Source organism: Asparagus officinalis, chromosome 4, assembly GCF_001876935.1.
Source record: "Asparagus officinalis chromosome 4, Aspof.V1, whole genome shotgun sequence".
NCBI classification, from domain to species: domain Eukaryota; kingdom Viridiplantae; phylum Streptophyta; class Magnoliopsida; order Asparagales; family Asparagaceae; genus Asparagus; species Asparagus officinalis.
In genome coordinates, this window is record NC_033797.1 from 46,901,110 (window position 1) to 46,922,897 (window position 21,788).

The 21,788-nt window shown below is 40.8% G+C and overlaps 1 protein-coding gene and 1 long non-coding RNA gene across 2 annotated transcripts; both read left to right on the forward strand.

Annotated features, from left to right (window-relative positions):
• Positions 5,249 to 6,304, forward strand: LOC109838634 (23 kDa jasmonate-induced protein-like). Its single transcript, XM_020407062.1, has 2 exons — positions 5,249 to 5,698; positions 6,107 to 6,304. The coding sequence occupies exons 1-2, from the start codon at positions 5,249 to 5,251 to the stop codon at positions 6,302 to 6,304; spliced, it is 648 nt and encodes a 215-aa protein (XP_020262651.1).
• Positions 8,081 to 10,723, forward strand: LOC109835930. Its single transcript, XR_002245739.1, has 3 exons — positions 8,081 to 8,682; positions 8,983 to 9,087; positions 10,681 to 10,723. It is a non-coding gene; the product is annotated as an uncharacterized LOC109835930 (long non-coding RNA).

The window sequence follows — 21,788 nt, forward strand, 5'->3', positions numbered from 1 at the left end:
GACTCGTTTAGATCTTATAACGCAGAGTTGGGACTTTGCGTTTTGAATTTGAAACGTTGAGGCCTGACCTCTGCGTTAACAAATTTTAAACGCCAGATCTGAACTGTGCGTTCGGAAATTTAACGCAAAGTTCGACCTCTACGTTGATAAACTTTTAACGCCAGATCTTTACTGTGCATTTGGACATTTAACGCAGAGTTCGACCTCTGCGTTGATAAACTTTTAACGCCAGATCTTTACTGTGCGTTTGGACATTTAATTCAGAGTTCGACCTCTGCGTTGATATACTTTTAACGCCAGATCTAAACTGTGCGTTAGGAGACTTGACACAGAGTTCAACCTATGTGTTAATAAGCTTTTGAATGCTAGATTTGAACTGTGCGTTAGGAGGCTTGACGCAGAGTTCAACCTATGTGTTAATAAGCTTTTGAATGCTAGATTTGAACTGTGCGTTAGGAGGCTTGACGCAGAGTTCAACATATGCATTAATAAGCTTTTTGAACGCCAAATTAGAACTGTGCGCTTGAAGGCTTTCTCTCTTTCTAGAGATTTGATTCAAGTTTCCTTTATTTTACTTCTCTGCTGACTGATTAAGTACTTTTCTCTTTTGCAGTGCCTTACACCCGTAAAGCTCTAAGTCTTCGTCACCACTTTGGGCGTGGGGGCGGCGTGGATTTAAATATGCAGTTCAATCTACGTCAAGAACTCCCAATATTTCAAGATTCCGACAAGGACCGTGTCACTTTGATTTCGAATCCAAGTTCGTTTGTACTTAGGGTTCTAGTTACAAATGCTAAGTTCGAAACAGAATCCCATAAGAAGCTCACCAAGCCAGCTTTTTTATTTGGGGATCATGTCACCATCACGAAGGAGATCGTGCATGGTGGTCAATACAAATGGCTAAGGCAAATCAGAGATCGTCGCTTCTTCCTCCCTGATATGCACAGGATGTTTTCCATCTCTTACTACTAATGTGCTTCTGTTCCCCGCTGCATGAATTGGGACTTGGTGAGAGAGCAGGATGGGGTAGCTGTTGGGGTCGTGAATTTCTTTGTGCTAACACATTGGACATGTGCTTGAGAGGTTTGGGATGAGTGCTTGGGGTCGTGATTTTTAGACAACCTACAGTTCTGGATAATGGGAACTTTCTGAAGAATGTTATGTATGGTATTATTAAGGATAACCCGAAACCAATTAATTATTCAAGGAGAAAACTAACCATCTGAATAATCCACTCTTAATCATGATAAAAATGATTAAGAACCTCCCGCTGTGGCTGATCAATCATGTTTAAAATAATTAAAACTCTCCCACTGTGATTTTCAGAGCACTCTTTCATTGAGATAAGATTCAATAACTTTATCTGATTTTTGGTTGGTTTCAAATGTCGGGATCAATTGCTCCCTTAAGTTGCACGCTCCAACAATGTAGTGGAATATGATTGGACTCAAGTTCACCCAAAAAGCTAGGGGTGGATATGAGGTTATCATAACTGAATATGAAGTCAATAACCAAGGCTTGATTCTGTATCAAGAACAGCAACATTTCCCACAAACAAGAAGTTCCTGAAAAAGTACTATCCCTAGTACGTTCTGGATAATGGGAACTTTCTGAAGAATGCTATGTATGGTATTCTTAAGGATAACCCGAAACCAATTAATTATTCAAGGAGAAAACCAACCATCTGAATAATCCACTCTTAATCATGATAAAAATGATTAAGAACCTCCCGCTGTGGCTGATCAATCATGTTCAAAATAATTAAAACTCTCCCAGTGTGATTTTCAGAGCACTCTTTCATTGAGATAAGATTCAATGACTTTATCTGATTCTTGGTTGATTTTCAGAGCACTCATATGTTTCATACTCTATTCTGTTTGAATTTATATTGCATAGAATATGCAATTTTGTGAAAATATTGTTTTATTGGTTTTTGGACTTAACAATAATCATATACATCTTTTACTAAGTCTATATAATCATTTTTTAATATTTTAAAACATGGTTAAGCTAAAATATCAAAGCTCATATGTTTACATTTTCATGTTTTGGACTATTTTGTAAAATAATGATATTTCTCATTTGGGAGGTTCTTTCTAAAAACCAGTTTTTGTAGCATGTGTATTATCATGTCTACAATCATTTTCTAAATTTTTACATTTTTTCTGAATTTATTTGATATTTTTAGGGTTTTAAAATCAGAAAACTATTTTAAAAACCTGTATATTTTTTGTATCAGTTTGCGGTCGACCGTCACGGTCGACTGTCTGCAGTCAGAAACCCAGCTTGCCTTTTTATGGCTCGCGGTTGATCGTGACGGTCGACTGTAGCACATCTAGAGACTTTCGCGGTCGACCGCCACGGTCGACCGCTGCATTTCAAAAGCCATATTACTGTTTTTTGCCCGGCCGATCGACCACCAACTGACCTTGGTTCCAACGGCTAGTTTCTGAACGTTGTTTCTTCCTTTAGGCTTTTTGGTCATTTTGATTGGGTTTCTTGCTTAAAGTTTTGAGGTGGGTATAATAACCCGATTGATCTCATTCTTTCATGACACCAAAAAGAAGAAATATTTTTAATGAAAAGTTTTAACAAGGTTTTAAGTATTGTTTAAAGTTTGTTTGTAAAAAACTTTTAAGCAATGGGTGGGAGAAGTGTTGTTTTTTGTGGAAAATAAGTTTTATAAGAGCTTGAGAAATCAATCTATTGGTGTTTGAGCATCCACAACTCTCCTACCTCTACCTCTTGATCTATGAGATAATTTTCTAAATCTATTTCTAAGCTTTACATTTGTATATTTGTTTTGATTATCTTTCTTTAAAGCTATTTTTTATATTGAGTTTAGATTTGATAAATCTTATTGTTCACACACCCACATTGAGCTTATTGTATTTTTATACATAGCATAATTAGGTTGGTGAGTGTTGTAACAATTGAGAGTGAGCTACATTGAGTTCTCATCTATTGTAAAGAACAAATTTATTGTTACATTGTTAGTGTTATAAAGTTTTCGGTGAGCTAAAAAACCGAGTGTGAGAAGTGAACGTTGATCGGTGAGCGTTGAAAACCGACATTGTGAGTGTTTGTGAACGTTGATCGGTGAGCGTTAAAAACCGATATTGTGAGATGTAAACGTTATTCGGGTAAGCATAAAAAAACCCGGTTGTGATAGTGGATTTCTCCCCGGGAGTGAGGAGCGGAGACGTAGGACGGAAGATCCGAACTCCGTGATCATATCATGTGTTTGAGTTTACTTTGGCGCACTTCTTTTATGTTTATATTTCTTATCGTCATTGTCCATTGCTTATTATTTATATCATCCACTATCTTGTTTATTTTATTTACCCTTGTGTATATCACTTATCCTAGCTCACATATCTTGTTGTATTTTATAATTGCTAGGATAACTTGTTAATTAGTTTTAAATAACATAAAATCGGATTTCATTAGCATAAGTCCCTAATCACCCCTCTCTGGGGTCTAACACATTGGACATGTGCTTAAGAGGTTTGGGATGAGTGATGCTAAGGCTGTTAGTATACCTTTGGCTAGTCATTTCAGGTTGACTAGGGAGCAGTGTCCAGTGACTGATGAGGAGAAAGACTATATGGTGAAGGTTCCATATGCTTCAGCCATTGGGAGTCTTATGTATGTCATGGTGTGTACGAGGCCTGACATTACCCATGCAGTGGGAGCTGTGAGCAGATTCATGTCAGATCCAGGAGAACAACATTGGGAAGCAGTAAAGTGGATTCTAAGGTACCTGCGGTGGATAATAGAGAATTTTATATGTTTCAAGAGAGACAAGTTGGGTCTGCAGGGATTTGTTGATACAGATTTTGCTGGTGGGAGAGATTAGAGGAGGAGCACTACGGGGTATGTATTTACATTGGGTACGCCTGCCATCAGTTGGGTCTCTCAGTTGCAAAAGATCGTTGTTTTATCGACTACAGAGGCAGAATATGTTGCTGTGACAGAGGTAAGCAAGGAGATGATATGGTTGTAGAGTTTCTTGGAGGAGTTGGGACAGAAAAATAAGAAGTGTGTCTTGCACTGTGATAGCCATAGCTCTATTCATTTGGCAAAGAACCCACCTTTTCATGCCAGGACTAAGAACATACAAGTTCGTTATCACTTCATAAGGTCAGATTTGGATGATGACGTGTTGGAGCTTGTGAAGATCCAAGGAAGCAAGAACCCAAATGACATGCTTACGAAGACTGTCACTATGGAGAAACTAAAGTTGTGTTCGACTTCAGTTGGTCTCATTACTTGATAATATAGGAGGCCGTCGTCGCAAGGAATGATAATAAAGACTGAAGATGTTGAAGCTTTTCAGTAGCATACTATGGGAAAATTAGTCTCCAAGTGGGAGATTGTTAGGTTATGTGGAGCCTAATTTTCAGACCCAGCCCAATTCGCTTAAGTGATCGAATCGTCAGAACCCCAACTTCTTTTTTATACATGCTAAAATTTCTAGATTATCGAGGATTCATATCCATAATGTTTCCAACCATGCATATGCCCCAACGAGTTCAAGTTATCTAAAATCTTAATCATGGAGAATGCTTACAATTGGTTGCATGCTTATGCTATTGGTTTATTGCAGTGGATCTCACGATTAAAAATTCATTCTAATATAATTTAGATAAATAATATCATTCATCGAGTTCACTGACTGAGAAGATTAGATTTGCGAGTTGTAGAGATTTTGTACAACTAAGAATATAGAGGATCTTTGCCCCACTAGAACCTTAAGTCTAATGAGCCTAGATCCTTTGCAATCTTGATTATAGAGAATGACAATTGGTTAAGTGGACTAATACCATTGGTTTATTTGAATGGATCCTATAATTAAAAGTTTTTATATAATTTAGATAAACAATAAGGAGCCCACTGAATTGAGAAGATATTATTAATGAATTACATAATTTTCTTTATAATTAAAGAAGCATAGGACCTCCAAGCCAGCTTAAATGTCTAATGAACATACAATTCACCTTCTTGTTTGGCGAGCCATATGAAGAGTTTTACCAAATTATCTGTTGCGGACTGGAGCTTTTTTGGGGCCCACAGCCCAGTCGTCCTTGTCGCTAGCTATTGACCTGGTCTTTCAAAATCGTTTAATCAAAAACGTTAGCCTCTGGTGTGTGTATATATGTACGTGTGCTTCTGTCTAGTTTCTCATCGCAAACCAATACCTTCACAAAGTACAAGGGGTTACTCATCTCATCAGAAGGCGAGCGACATGGCGGCAAACGTCTTTGGCAACCCCATCACCGATGAGACTCTGAAAGCAATGCCTGAATACAACAACAAACCAATAACCCGCTGCGATCGTGCACACGAGGCTCTCAATATGATACACGCGGAGAGCAAGGACGTGAACGCCCTCCGATATGTGGAGAATCTGAAGGAGCAGTACGGCGACGGAGTCTCGACGCTCTGCGTGGTCTACAATGCTAGTGGCGATCCTATCACTTTCCAAGATAGCCATGATTGGCACGGCCACCTCTGGAAAGCGCCATACCCGCAATCTCTTTTGAACGGTCAGTGGGGTGCTTTCCTGCACGTCCATCCCTCTGGGGCGATGGCAGGATCGTCGGCCGCTGTCATCTATCGCGGTAAGAATGATGCAGGGAAGGACCATGATTTCATGTTCTCATGGATGAACCCTTGGTGGTCGGGCAGTTGCACGGTATGTGTTTAAGTTATGTTTTTAAAAAATGAAACAATAAAGAAAGAAGAGGAAAACAAAAATAAAATGCTCTGGCTGATTAATTTTAATTCCCCAAAACTCCCTCCACCTCGAGAGTTCTGCACATAACCTCATGGACTTCTTTTATCCGACTGAACTCCTTGACGATTTTACACTTCAACCCTCAGAAGAGCGCATCATCAAGTCTAATCTCGCTTTTTTTTTTCCACATCACATGCATGTCTGAAGCTTGACACGTTAGACTTGGCGGTGTTACCTTGAGTAAAGTGAAACGTAATCTGTAAAAGGTATAAAAGAAGTCCATGGGGGTTATATATGCACAAGACCCCTCAAAGTTAATCGGGTTTTGCACAAGACCCTGCAAGTTGAATGTTTGTATATACGCAGGCCTACACTCTGGTCCGCCCAGCTGGTTACTTCGACAGCGAAATCTCTTGGGACACACTGCAAGACAATACCGATAACGGTAAGCTCCAGTGGACTAATGAAAACGAAGGCTGCAAGTCTTATGTATCAATTGGTAACAACACTACAGCTATTTACGAGGCCAAACTCACTCTGAAATGTGCTGAGGTTTCCAAGTAGACTACAGCTACAAGCATATAAAAATATGTAATAAGCTGCAACAGTACTTAGCAGCCAATTATCAAGTAAGGTCTTATCTAGCTATGGGTGAGACATTGAGAGTCAATAAGCTGCAAGCAAGCTTTAATGGTTTGTGTTGGGTATGTAGTCTTCCTGTCTGTTGAGTTTGGCTTGCGCAATGTGGTAGTCTGTCTTCTGTTATGTATGAGAGTGTTTTATTATATAGTTTCAAGTATGTTATGTGCCAATACAATGTTTCGAAATTCTCTATGCGTCAATGTGCAACCTTGAATTAGAGTATATATTGTCGTCCTTTAAATGTGTCTTGACATAACATTTTTCTCTAGCATCAGATGAATTGGACATACAACTTCTTGTTTCAAAGCTTCTTAAAGAAGTCTTTTTTTAATTAAAAAAAGCAAAATAGGGGGAAATGACCGAATGAACTTATATTAGGGCTTCTGTTAGATAGTTAGATGAAATGGGAAAGTCTCTGCTGTTAAATGACCGAGGGGTAGGGGCGAACAAAAATATTCGTACATGCGTTGGGATATATATATTGTTACTAAAATCTATAACGCGCTAGTAAAAAAACGTAGCATCCCAGACGAAAAAATTTCCATCTAAGATGACGACAATATCGATAGAAAATATCCGTCTACTAGACGGATACTTCCTAGGCAAAATATTTTTAACTATTTTATTAAAAAACATGGGTTCAATCTTCCTAGACGGAAATTTCGGTCTAAAAAGGTAGGACTCATGCAAAGAAAAATAAAACATTCTGTTGCCCTAGTTTTTAAAAATTTGCCCCAAATTCAAAAATTTCCCATCAACCACCACTGCTATCTTATATGAAAACTCGCTCATCACTCTACGCAATCTTCATCCCACCCCCTAAGAAAACAATGGCCTCCTCCTCCCCCATCTCTGTCGTCCTCCTCCTCCTCTCAACCCTAGCTTCCCCTCCGAAACCCGCCGCCAAGAAAACCTACATCGTCCGCATCAACGCCGACTCCAAACCCTCAATCTTCCCCTCCCACTCCCACTGGTACTCCTCGCTCGCCTCCTTAGCAAAATTCTACCACCTAAATTATGTACCCCAACTGCGAGGCCATCCCCTGCTGCGAGCAGTTCGAGGTCGCCTTCCAGGCCATCGAGCTCTGGATCGCCGACCGCGCCGTTCTGCCCGTTGAGAACTCTCTCGACGGTAGCATCCATCGTAATTAAGACCTCCTCCTCCGCCACCGCCTTCACATCGTTGGCGAGGTCCAGTTCTCCGTCCACCACTGCCTCCTAACCCTCCCCGACGTCTGAAAGGAGTACTTAACACGAGTCATTAGCCATCTAGACAGCGACTTCTACGGCTGCTCCTTTACCGTTCGCCTGCAAAGTGCACTACAAGAAATCTGATATTTAGCGACCAAAATTAGTGAAGGGACCGGTTGACCGTCATTAATGAGTATATAATAACGACGGGTTTTAAACCCTTCGTGAAGTGATTTCAAATAATAAAGAAATAATGTGATATGGGATAACGGATTTCTAATCCCTTCGTTGATTTGATCCTACTACCGTCGTTATTGGGTCTCCTTAAAAATAAAGGGGTCCATTACCTTCATTGATGATACTAGTATAAAAATGCTCAGTCTCAAATTCCCAATAGGTGGTTGGAACTGTTAGGGCAACTTTTCGCACCCATCTTTTTACAAAGGAGGGAAATTTCCCTCACCTTTTTAACCCAAAAAAGAAAAAAAATGACAAAAGGCCCCGTGAACCCCATTTCTTCATTCCCCCTCTATCAAAAACCCCCAAATCGCTGCTCCCTTGCCGCCGCCCTCCCTAACCCTAACCCTAACGCCAGCCATGTTGCGCCTCTCTTCATCACTCCTCCCCGTGCTCGCTCCGCCGCCGCCCTCTCGCGGTCCTACGGCCTGATCCCGATGGTGATCGCGCACACCTCCCAGAGCGAGAGCGCCTACGACATCTTCGCCCAACTCCTGAAGGAGCGCGTGGTCTGCATCAACGTCCCCATCTTTGACGACACGACCGCCATCGTCGTGGCCCAGCTCCTCTTCCTCGAGTCGGAGAACCCTCCAAGCCCCTCTTCATAATAGCGCTTGATTTCCTTTGAACCATAACCCTAATTCCCTATGAAGAAATTCCCAATTTCTTCCAGGTTACCTCAAAACCCATACCCTAACTACTGAAATCCCTAGATATCAACAAAAACCCCATCAGAAACAAAACCCTAGTGCTGTTATCTGTTCCGACCTCGTCGGCGCCGGAGATTATTAAGATGGGAAGAAAGATCGGATTGAACCGCGAGATCCTGATCAAAGTCACCCAAACCCCTGATGGTGTGCTTATTTATGGAGGTAAATCCTCATTCTTGCATATGATGTTTGCGATTTTCTATTTGTAGGGCGACATATCACTATCCTGGGGCGAAAATTGAAATTTTATCTCCGTTTCCTTTTTATCTCGGGGTGATTGTTTATGAGAAAATACAGTAGAAATTTGTATCAAAGTAGTTATGAGTGTAACCAGGTCTGGGAGTGTGGGAGATGCTTCTATTTTCTTGGCCTCTGATCGCTATGTGTCGCTCTGCCCCATGATTTTGTTAATCCAGATCGTATTTATCTTACGGAGGATTATTTTGTTTGATAAATTGATAGAGCTAAGTGGGTCAGCGAGACGAGAGCTTATGATTTGAAAGATGGAAGCATTCTGTTCCGTGAGCTCAGGGATTTCTTGCTACGCCGTAAACTTTTGTGTTGGAGGTAACTTCTCATTCCTGCGGGATATTTTGATCTTTATTTACAGAAGATACCGCTATCCTGTTGCAAAGAGTTAAACTGTATCTCTTTTTATTATTATTTTCATTTAGCTATGCTTGATTGTGTATGCGAAATAACAATTCTAAATGTTGTTTCATGCCATTACATGTTGCATCTAAGATTAATCCTTTGTATGCCGTTTTTAAGTGATCTACTTTTGATTTCGTTTCTGATATTTTGAAAGTTAAGGGGGGTTTTCCCATAATTGTGCAAAGTTAAGCGGGTTTTCTGATATTTAGCTTGCAGCTGAACTTCTTTGTGTTAGTTTAGTATTATCGTGTTCCATTTTTTTTGCATTTCTGCTCTAGTTGGTATATATATTTCTTACTTGTAATATTAATTGGTGTGCAAGTAATATGAGCATCCGTTCATTGTTAATTTGCTATGTGCATTTTATTTGTATTTAATCATGTTTTCAGTCAATTTTTGATTGCTTATGCTTATGTTTAGCTGTCATTGTGATTTAATATTCATATGATTGTCATATGATTAAATATTTAACAATTCCAAATTATCTGAATTATTTGTTTGTGGAAAGAAGGCTCAAAATATAGAGGTAAAGTAACATAATATAGCAGCTGAAATAGTGTAGACTCAAGCCATAATTTACATACTTTAACATTGTTTGTTTAGTGAGCTAGGAAATATGATAAAAGAAGTATCTTAAACACTGCCAATTTGAAGATATACTTCAAACTATGTAGTTTGAAATATTGTTGCTCTCAAAATATGGTTTTAGAGTACTGTTTTCAGATCAATTGTGGTGGGATATTCTCCTTTGAAGCTCTCAAAATATGCCTAGAGGTAATTAGTTTTTAGCTTTTTGGTTAGCACTTTGTAGTTCTAATCAATGTTTTGAGGTTTTGAAAATTGGGTTTGGTTGTTATAGCTGATAACCCAGACGATTTCAAATGCGAGACATATGTCCAAAAGAAAGATTTTAGATAATTTATCGAATTGATGTAGAAATCTGCATTGTTGGGGTTGTTGCCTGTTATAACTCATAAAGTTTTACTAGATCTTTCTCTTACCTTGTCATTTTTTGCACCATGGTGTATTGCATGTGCACATCCAGGTATTCATATGTATTTTGATTTATCATATATGTACATGTAACGATACAACATACAACATATGTATGTTAATTATACATGTATATATGTTCTGTGTATAGACTATTATTTTAGGTTTTCAATCTTAATTAACAATAACAAATGGAAACTACATAGTACCTTTCTTACAGTTGTTGTCATGTTAGCTGGAATTTCTTTGATTTGAATTCATATTCTTGGATTATTAATCCAAACTGAATTTTGTTTGATTAATGAATATTTTGCCTTGTCTAGTTTTTTTTATGTTGTTGTCATGTTACCTGGTAAAAATGTTCCTTACATTAAACGTAGTTTTTCTTCTACAGAACTTTATAAAACTACCCTTGTCAATTTGAAAATCTGTTCCCTTTGTATGTTACATCATGCTAACATTATTTTGGGAATTTGTTTTCTGATCCATGTTATTGGTTTTTTTTCCCTGTAGGAGATGTATATGCATTTTGGTTCTCAATTTTGCGAAGAACTGCAGCGACAATATTTTCCTTCATCAATGGTAAAACCTCAAGGACCACCGAGATAAGGATCACTTTCCTTCATGATGCTGACTGAAAGGAGATTTGATAGATCCATTAAGGATGTATGAGTTAGAGTCACAAGTGAAAGTTATGCAAGAACTTTTTTTTAGGCAATCACCTTCATTGACTCCTCAAACTCGAGAACATGTGCAGGACTAGGTAATTATTTTTTTTAAATTCTCTTGTATACTTTTATGAACGACTATTTGCACTAAAAAATATAATTTACTTAATAAGATAATATTTTCTTAATTAATATTTTTTAATTATGTGTTTTTTTAATTTTCCAGGCTATCCATGCAAGATTAGGAGGGGGTAGCTCGAGTCTTCTTTTGACGATGATTAGAGATGAAAGAATGTGTCTTCCCCAAACTTTTATTTTAATTTGTTTTAGATAGTTTCATCTATTTTTCTTTGGAACAATTAGGATATTAATTCTTGTTATTAGTATTGAATATTTGATGATGGTAAAATTTATTTATTGATGTTATTAATGAATGGAATTTTTATTTTCCCTCTTATTCATTATTGGGTATTTTTAATATATTTTTGTTGTGAATCTCAGTGCCAGGTTGAGAATAATCTGATAGTTGTCTATGAATGGAAAAATTATTATTAATGTATATTAGAAATTTGTAATCTACAATGACGGTTTTAAAAATCGTATTTTGTTAATTAAGGGAAAGCACCGTCGTTGATGGGTTACTAATTACCAATTATGATGACTTTTACGACGGTATCCAATCGTCATTAATTACTCTTTAACGATGGGAAAATATTCCCGTAACTAATAGTAATGATGGGAAAATATCCCCGTAACTAATAGTAACGACGGGAAAATATCCCGTCATTGATGGTAACGACGGGAAAATATCCTGTCACTGATGGTAACAACGGTGATAATTACCGTCGTAAATATTAACGACGGTAATATATTTCGTCGTTATAGACTCTACAACGACGGGTAGTATATCCCTTCGTGACCCTTTAGCGAAGAGGGCTTCAATGACGGGTGACGAAGGGATTTTTCCCCATCGTTAGCATACAATAACGAAGGTTTTCAGTTCTTTAACGAAGGGAAATCCCTTCGTTAAATACGTAATTTCTTGTAGTGGTGGCTGTGACGGCTGCTGATTGAAGTTACTCGATGGAGGTGAAATCGCTGTTCAGGAGGATTGGGTGGAGTCTTTAGTTATTGAACTGGATCAGCTAGGTAATGCTTCTTTGATGGAATTTGTAGAATACAACCCCTCTACACAAAGAAAACTTTTATTGATAGAACACTAGAGAATACACTTGCTCTTACAAGAACACCTCACTTTCACACAACTCTTTTACTTTTATTTTTTTTTGTGGACACTCCCACAAGTGTACACTACACACTCAAACTCTCAAGCTCACTTCTTGTTTGCTTGCTTACCAAATGAGAGTTCAAGACCCCTATTTATAGTTGTTTAAGAGTGTGTGGAAGAGTCAATCCTAGACATACATTACTAAGAAGTTTATAGAAAAATAAATACTAGCCAAACACTTGTATCTTACTAGAACTTCTTGGTGATATTTTGTAGGATGTTACTAGAAAGGAGTTCTAGAAAGTTGTTCTGAAACAATCTAAGTTGGTGAGGAATTCTAACACTCCTCCTCATCACCAACTTTCATTTCTCACAAGTCCAAGCTTCTTCTTAAGCTTCAAAAATGTTTCTGTCTTAGTGGATTGGTGAAGATGTCAGCGATTTGGTCTTCAGACTTGCAACATGTCAGCATCACAGTCTTTTTTTAACTTGATATCTGATGAAATAATATCTTGTCTCTATGTGTTTGCCCCGTTCTGTAGGCGTAAAAATTGCCATAGGTTCCTGCACGCAGCTCGAGATAGAGAAAGATGATGAACGTTATATCCAAGTCAAAAAAGATTACCTGATGATGTGTAGCGAAGCTAACAAGCGCATGAAGCGATTTGGCAAAGCATACGAGTCAATGAGATGGCAAAATAATGTAGAAACGACTTGACCGAGAGTTACATTTCACCCACAAAGAATGAAGAACCACTCATGTCTCGCTTACTCCATGTGTATTTTGCCTATAAGAAGTTGTAATCTCTCCTCTAGCTTTCCAACGCATCTCGAATCACTTTATTTTGAGATCGGATGAGAGAGTTAGAGACAAAATAACAGAGAGACACTAGTCGTGTCTCGTCCAAGCCTGATAGAGCTATTTTGCCTATTGGATTTTTTAGATCTCTTCGTCAAATTTCCAATGCATCTTGGATCACCTCATTCCGAGATCGAACAAGAAAGTTAGAGCACCGAGACAGTCCAAGCTATTTCACATCTGTAGGACACCGATGATGTCTCACATATTTTGGTCATGATACAATTCGAATCTGAAGAATCTCAAAAGACAAAAGTTGTAGATCTCTTCTCTGAAATTTCAACGCATCTTGAATCGTTTTATTCTAAGATCGGACAAAATAATTAGAGGTAAAATAACAGAGAAAGCCAACGGCATCTCCCCTAATGGGTGAGACACCAATGGTGTCTCGCACCAAGGGCGAGACACCAGCGATGTCTCTTGCCCGGTAAAGCTATATTTGCCTGTATAACCTCTCAAAAACCTATTAAGATTTTAGGATTCCTTCAGTCCAGAGCCTCTCCAAATAATTTGAGGCTATCTTTGAACGTGGTTAAGTGGTTATAACTAAAGATGAGATTAAATCATCCATTCTTATCTAAAACAGAGCTTCTAAAGCCTATAAATACAGCCCAATGGCTCCTATACACGAGAGATCAGGAATTTGGAGCTATCGGTGAAGCCCTATCATTTTGAACAGCAGAGGAAGAGAGATTTACGAGTTCTTTAGCATAAGGAGGAGGAGTTAGGCATATCTGCAACCATTCAGCACTCGTTATCTGCTTCCCTTGAGAATAAACTTTGATTTGATCTCGAGAAGAGTGTTTGCCTCACCTTGCTGAGTCATTCACTTTAATTTCTTGTTTCCTTTGCGAGACAACAAAATCAACCGGATCTAATCCGTGATGATCCATGGATAAACCTCGACACAGGCAAAGACCCTATGCAAGCAGCGGGTGATAAACGCCCTCTGTGTGTATTTCTAAGGAATTGTTGATCTATTTCTTTTGTGTAAAGAAGTCTTATAAAAAGACTCATCTTTTTTGAATCTGTAAAAGTTGATAAATAATTATAATGAATTCCACTAAGAAATTAATTTCCGATGCAAACACGCTGGCGACCACAGTGGGAGGCAACAACCTCACTGACGAGGTTGTCGTGTTACAACCGTTGATCATGATTTCGGTTAATGTAGATGTCGAGTATGAGTTCGACCAGTAGAAATTCGAGGAGTACATCTCATCCTCCTCCTCCAGATCCTCCTCTTCTCACAAGCGTAGGAAGACCTCTTTGTTGAAGAAGGTTTGTTGGTCTTCGGATCTGAAGACACAAAGCATTGATTCTCACCCTATCACCTCTCCGGCACCTAAGCAGGCCAGATTTGATGCTGAGAATAACTCCTCATCAATCAAGGAGTTGCCTGTTGAAGCTATGCCAACTCTGACGAAGAGGGCTTGTCAGAGGCAGCGCCAACATCTTTCCCGTCAGTTCGTCAAAGCTCTGGTGCAGGTGGATGGACTCCGCTATCAAACAGACTTAGAATTCAGGAGGCGCTAAATGACTAAGCTACCACCACAGCAAGCAATGGACTCCTCAACCAACAAGTGGGTCTATATCAAACGAGCTTGTTTGACCCTTGAGGAGCGCAACCAGAAGCACCGCGTACTTCTTGTGCATGCACGGATTTTCGTGCAGAAGGCACAGGAGTTACAGAAGGAAGAGGCGGCCAAAGAATCACCAAAATATAAACAAGTATTAGTGCCAAAGGCCAAAACAATGTCGAAAACATCCGAAACACCACCAAATCTAAACCAGGTGTGTTTCACACCTGGTCTCAGCTCCGCACGTGCTTCTCAGCCTCCGACAGCCCCTAATCCTGCTCTATCTGATCCTGTACCTCTAGTTAAGCCTCATGGCAGCATGGACCTGTCCAAATTCAAAATGAAGATGGAAGATCGTGTTGGTCCTATACATGAAGATCGAGGCAAAATTCTAGTGAAAGAACGCTTGGGTCCGGTGAACGAATCCCAAGTGACTATTCAGGCTGGGGGTCGTACAAGTCCTCCTAACAAATCGAAGCTATCCCATATCAGGAAAACACCTGTAACCTCCTGCTTCTCTACATGAAGATCGAGGCAAAATTCTAGTGAAAGAACGCTTGGGTCCGGTGAACGAATCCCAAGTGACTATTCAGGCTGGGGGTCGTACAAGTCCTCCTAACAAATCGAAGCTATCCCATATCAGGAAAACACCTGTAACCTCCTGCTTAGGGTTGCGTATCCAGGTTCAAGAGCCTGTTCAAATTCCACACTCGCAAGGGGGTGTATCTAAATGTGCGACTCCTAAGAACGCTAACAAGGAGTTACATCCCCGAAAGGAGACGTGTTCGTTACATGACAATGTCATATCTGGGGAATCAAGTCCAGAGCTGATAGGTAGCTCCAGACACAACACCGATGAGTTGTACTATAAGGCTAGGGGTGCGAGAAAATCTCGAAAGAGAAGTATCTAGGAATTGAACTCTCATTGTCCGTGTGAAAAGTTAATTAGGGTAGTATTATTAGCATATAGCTGCCCCAGGACTACTCCATGAAGGGTCTCGGTATTCCAAAGGCTTCCCTCTGAAGGGTTGAAACCTAAGTTAAGGCATTTTCTTAAAAAAATCAACTGATCAAGAGGACAAATTCCCTGAAGTCACTATCAAAATGGTTGACAAAGTAAAGTCAGCGATTGCCTTGAACCGTTCTAATTTTGACTTTTCTCTGGAAAGAAAAGTTAATTCAGGAATAGCCCAACGAATATTTTGGCTCTAGCTAGAAGTCGTCAGACATAGGGATTACTCGAGGATGCACGAATAACTATCTTCAGATGATAAACTTTTGGATACTTGCTCCGCAATCGTCTCGAACGATACGATGTCTAGCATGGGACAAGCTCGTGGAGTGTTCATGGTCAACATCGAGCAAATAGCCAAAATCGTCGAAGATGCTTTGGCCAAGCATAAGGAGGAGTTCAATGTTGAAATAGAATTAACTGTGTAGAGAATAAGGAAATTACATGACCAACATATTTGGACTTTGTCAAATTAGATTGGTGAATCCAACCGTCGCAACATTGCCAATCAGGCAGACATCGATCCTAAAGTGGAGGAAAATCTCAACGCTAATACCCCTCCCGATAATGAAAACGCTAGGGGTGGTCCCATCAATAATAACAACGTTAGGGGTAGTCTGGTTGTTCCTCCCCAAAATCACCCAAAGGGAAATACATGCTAAGAGGACCAGAAGATGACAAACCTCGAGAGTAAGATCAACACCTTGATGTCCGCTCGGGAGGTGAAGAAGACCAGATTCCATGTCCATATCCCAGAGAGTAGGAGTCGATTCCGTATCCGGTAAAGTTCAAGCTAATTAACTTCACGCCGTATAACGGAAGAGGTTCACCCACTCAGCATCTAGTTCATTTCAAGTCCCACCTGGGCATGATCTCTGGCAACGAACCTTTGATGATCTGGTCATTCGTTAGGACCCTTCACGGAGCTGCCTTCGACTGGTACTGCTGTCTCAAGCCGAGAAGTATCAATAGCTGGAACGACATGGAAGGCTTATTTCTCACCAACTTCTTCGATGATGACACTGAGGTGTTTATCAGAACACTCTTCGATGAGAAGCAGAAAGACGGAGAGTCGGTCGATAGTTTCGTCAAACGCTTCCGGAATAAGGTAATGAACTGCCGAGATCTGGTCATAGAGGAATTCATCCTCCAAACCTACTATAACAGCCTTTCCATTAACATCCTGGAAGCCCTGGGGTCGTGCCGTCCAAAACCTGGAAAGACTTGAAAATACACGGTGAGCAAGCCGAGCATTTTCTCAAAAGAAAAAAGACTGAGAGAAGCCAACCGACGTGCTTGTGGATGTTGTTGATGTTAATCAAACATTACAGCGACAATCATGGCACAAATCGCCACAATAGCCGCATCAGACGCATCACTTCAAGTACCTCTTGAACAACAATAAAATCGAGCTACCACCTATTAAAGATCAGGAGGAAGCTAAAAGGATTACGGATCCAAAATACTGTGCATATCATAGGAGGGTTCTTCATCCCACCAAGGCTTACTTCGGTCTCAAAAACAAAATCCAGGCCTTAATCGACACCGGCATCATAACGGCAAAACACACCAAATGAGGACGCCCGAAACTCCAAAGAGTATACGAGTATAAATCGCTTCTCCATTCACTCCAAAGGGTATACGAGTATAAATTGTTTCCCAAACCTCCGACTGGTATATGAGGCTAAATTGTTCCCTACCTTTGACAGGAAGTTTCTGGAGAATATTACACATAATATTCTTAAGGATAACCCAACGACGTGGTTTGCCGCGGTTACGCCTCCGAACTGGTATAAAAAGGTTAAAAAAATAATGTTCTCCCATTAAGTAGTGCACCGGTCCAAACAGATTGTAATGTGGAATAGTGATATGGACTCAAGTTCACGGACGCAAAACCAGCTAGGGGTGGGTATGAGGATCTATCATAACTGAAATCATGGGAAGTCAATAACGCAAGGGACTTGATTTTGTGTATCAAGAAGCAGATAACCATTTCCCACAAACGGGAAGTACTCCTGAAAAGTACTATCGCCTAGTGCACGTTCTTGGTTTGTTGGAAATTTAACAGTAAAAAGATAATGGAGAAGAAAATTGACCGATTGTATATTCTCTCAAATCAATTAGTGCGAGATTTGATTCGGCGATTACAAAGAGAGGAGATATGAATTTAAATTCTCGCGCTTTGTTTAAAACTGGGTTTCGTCAGAGCTGTAGCGAATGGAGTGCCTTCCTTCGATTGGCTTCGGACCGTCGAATGGCTCTCGCTAAGTTGACGACGGCGACCGATACAGTAATCCTCACTGGGATGATTAAGGCATTGTGAAAATGAGATTCGGTTTAGATACTTCTTAAACAGTAATTAATGGAACTCAGCAAACTGAGTTGAAAGACTCCGAAATGTATGTTGTATTATGACCCCGAAGGATTCGGTTAAGGAGCCAAGTTAAAGTCCGCTGTGGTGTGAAGGGGATTCTTAAGATGTAGAATTACTGGATTGCTGATGCAGGGTTCTTTGATCTCTTAGAAAATCGCGCTTCTCTGTGTGGCTTTCACTGCCGGAGATTTGTTAACCTTCATAGGTTTTGATGGCGGCAAGCTACACCTCAAGCCTTTTTCATCAATTGAGTAAGTGCGGTTATTTATAGGGGATTAGGGGTTGTAACCAACACGCCTAAATCCACTCTCTAAGTGGGCGGAAAATGCCCTCAGAACGTGGGATAGCGTGACGCGCTACTGCGGTGTCGGGTTCTCAGCGGAAGCTGGGACACCAGCGGAACGGTTTTTGAGGCCGGTTCGGCTTGTGTTTGAGAAGCAAAAGTCAAAACACCCAGTTGGCGTTCTTCGGCTACTTAACTCTGGTCAAGGCTTGAGACGCAGAGTTAAATCTCTGTTAGAGACTTTTGAGAACGCATAGGCCGCTCGTAGGTGTCGAGTTCTGCAACGTCGCTGCGTCCTGGATTTGGGATGCAGGTGTTGAGTGTTTGCCGAAGCAACGGCACAGTTCGTGCATTTTTGTGTTATTAAACTCTGCGTTGCAAAGAGTTGGATGTCTGTGGGAGAAAGCAAATGTTCGCGAGCTGCGGTTTAACTTGAGAGAACACAAGAAGTGAGTTGCTGCGTGTTGAGAGAGGTTTGTTTGAGCTGTAGTAACCGGCTCGTCCATTATAGAACACTGCAAAGGCCTATTACTTATTGATCTTTGGCCTGATGAAGTCGTCAGAAGTTGATAACTCTCACTGTTGATTGTGAAGGTGCAGCTGAAAGTAGTAGTTTTCGGTCAACATGTCGGAAGCGGTACGGTTGAATTGTTAACTCTTCTGCCGATTCTGTGCGTGAAAAGGTCTCGATTCTATTTGCAAGCCCTTGCGTTTGTTGATCGACGAAAAGCATATTGAGTTGTAGCTTTCATTGTGTGGAATTTGACCGAGAAGTCAACTCATCATTAGTGGATTTTTAGACGAATATTTGGCCGGCACGCCATGCATGCTCTGGCCAAGTACACACTGCACTGAGCAGCTAAGTGCTAACCTTTTATTTCTGAAATGGCATTACACTGGCATGCATCAACATGCTTATAGTTGCTAATATAATATTAGTCATTGCTGTTGTCGCACGCCACAAGAATCCACATCATGGGGTCTCAGAGATGAGGTCGTGTTGTGTAGAGATTGTAAGAGTTAGCGGATAGCAGTGATTAGAAGTCGTGGCGATTGTAATGCTTCCATTGTGCGGGCTTAAATAGGGATTAGCTATCGGCATGTGTGATTTTTAGACAGCCTACAGAACCCGCTGCTCAAGATTTTCAAAAGTTGCGCAGGGTGGACATGTGACGAAATTTTCGGAATGCTTTGGATAGCCCAAATTTGAGTAGATCGATTGGGCTCCATAACGCTTCGCGTCTAATCTGAAGACATTGGTGACGAACTTGGTTGTTAGGAGATGCTGAATCTTTGTTCGGTCGAAGCCAAAACAAGATAGCTTTTGACGTCCTGATGACAACAACTTAAGTTAAAACAAACTTAGTAAAACAAACTAAAAGCCCAAGTCATGCGTCCTGATCCATCGCCGACAGGCACTCGTCTTTTTTCATTTTTCTTAAGAGGCAAGAGCAGTAGCGTTGACTCAACTAGATAACAACAGAGATAACAGCAACAAGCAGGCCGAGACCGTTTCTTCGGTACGCACATTCGACTGAACATGTGAAGGGCGCAGCCTGAACACAGAGTTGGGTAAGAGAGAGTGAAGGAGCAGCGAGAGCAACCCATAGAGGAGGACACCATCGTGCAAACTTGTCAGCAAGGGTTTGATCTTTGCCCGTGAGGCGGTTTTCACGCTGCGATCACTCAGTTTGTCAGCATCGAGTAAATTCTCTGGGCTTGAAAGACAGATCCATTGTCATACGACAGGGAAATCGGCAAGCCCACATGGGATGGGCTGTTATTCCTAGAATGTGGTGTTAGGTAGGAACAAACGCTCAGAAGATTCTACGTCTAAATTTCTTTTCACGAGTCAGCTCAACTTTACTCTTTTGTTGGAATGATTAAGGCTAGCCTTGAGATAGAATGGTTTGCTTGCGCCGTGGGTGTCGAATCGGCTTTTCGTGTTGCTCGATGTATGAATGGCTGTCTGTACGCCCATTCAATAGACTCCAGCAGGTGTTGTGAGTTGATGCTTAATTTCTCCCTCGGGCCGCGTATAGGTGCACCGTGAGCAGCTGACGATCTAGAGACTCCGCTCTATTTGTTTGGAATTCCATGTCTTGGGCTTTAAACATAGAAGGAATTTGTTTGGATTGAGAGTTAAGAAGCGCACAGGTAGAAGTTCCTGGTTATCGAATTAAACGTAAGTTGAGATGCTGCGTTCAGGAGCTCAATTAACGCATAACGCAGCAGGTAAAATCTTTCTTATGTGCTATAAAATAAAAGCGCAGGGTTGAAGCTCTGACGTTCGGGTGAGGGTGGCAGAGTGTCACGGGTTCCAAGTGCGCAACCGCGAGACGGGCAGAGAACAGGCCGCGGTTTGGGCAGGATCTGGGCCTAAGAATCTCGCCCCGATTTGACAGCTCATAGCTGTCTATAATAAAGGATCGGGCTGAGGGGTCAAATCAAAAGTCATTTCGACTTTTTGCCTCCCCTTTTTTTCGAAGATTTTTAAGCGAAGACTGCTTCGTTTTTAACTTGGCCCAGTGAAGCGGGCTGCTGTTCAATCTTCTCGCGATGCCTCATGCCTCTAATAGGTCGTCGAAGAAGAGGACTGGTTCCCGTGCCAAAGAATCGACCGCGGTTTTACCGGCAAGGCGCTCCGCCGCCACATCGATCAGTACTCCCTCCCGTGCGGTGGTAAAGATATTGATTTTTTAAGCCGGTCAAACTTGCTTTGCAAGTCCTTATGAAACCCTAGATGGGGCGTTCTTCCTGAAGCGAGAGAAGATGACGGTCGTTTTAGATGCTTATATACGGGCAGAGTTGGGACTGTTGCGTTTTGAATTTGCAAACGTTGAGCGCTGACCTCTGTCGTTAATCAAATTTTATAAACGCCAGATCTGAATCTGTGCGTGTGCGAAAATTTAAAGGCACAGCAGTAAGTTGCCGATTCCGTCGTACGTTGAATAAACTTTTAACGGCACAGATCTGTTATCTGTGGCACATTTGGAACATTTAACGCAGAGTTACGACGCTGCTGCGTTGATAAAACTTTTAACGGCCAGAGCTGCCTTTAGCTGTGCGTGTGGAACATTTAATGGCAGAGTTCGAGCCTGCTGCGTTGATAATATGACCTATTAACAGGCCAACGATCTAAACTGAGTGCGTTAGGCAAGACTTGAACAGCAGAGTTTGCAACCGCTATGTGTTATAATAAGCTTTTTGAATGCAATAGACTTTGAACTGTGCGTTAGGACGAGGCTTGACGAAGTGTCCAGAGTTGCAACATATGCATTAAATAAGCTTTTTGAACGGCCAAATTAGAACTGTGGCGGTCTGAAGGCTTTTTCTCAATCTTTCATAGAGATGTGTGTGAATTTCCCAAAGTTTTTTTTTCCTTTATTTTAGCTTCTGCTGGCTGACTGATTAAGTAAGGCTTTTGCGTGCTTTGCAGTGCCTTAGCAACCCAGTAAAGCTCTAAGTCTTCGGGTCACGCGACTTTGGGCGTGGGGGCGCGGCGTGGATTTAAAAATATGCAGTTCAATGCGTCGTCAAGAACTCGCAATATTTCAAGATTCCGACAAGGATCCGTGTCCAGCTTTGATTTCGAATCATCTCTGCTGCAACAAGCG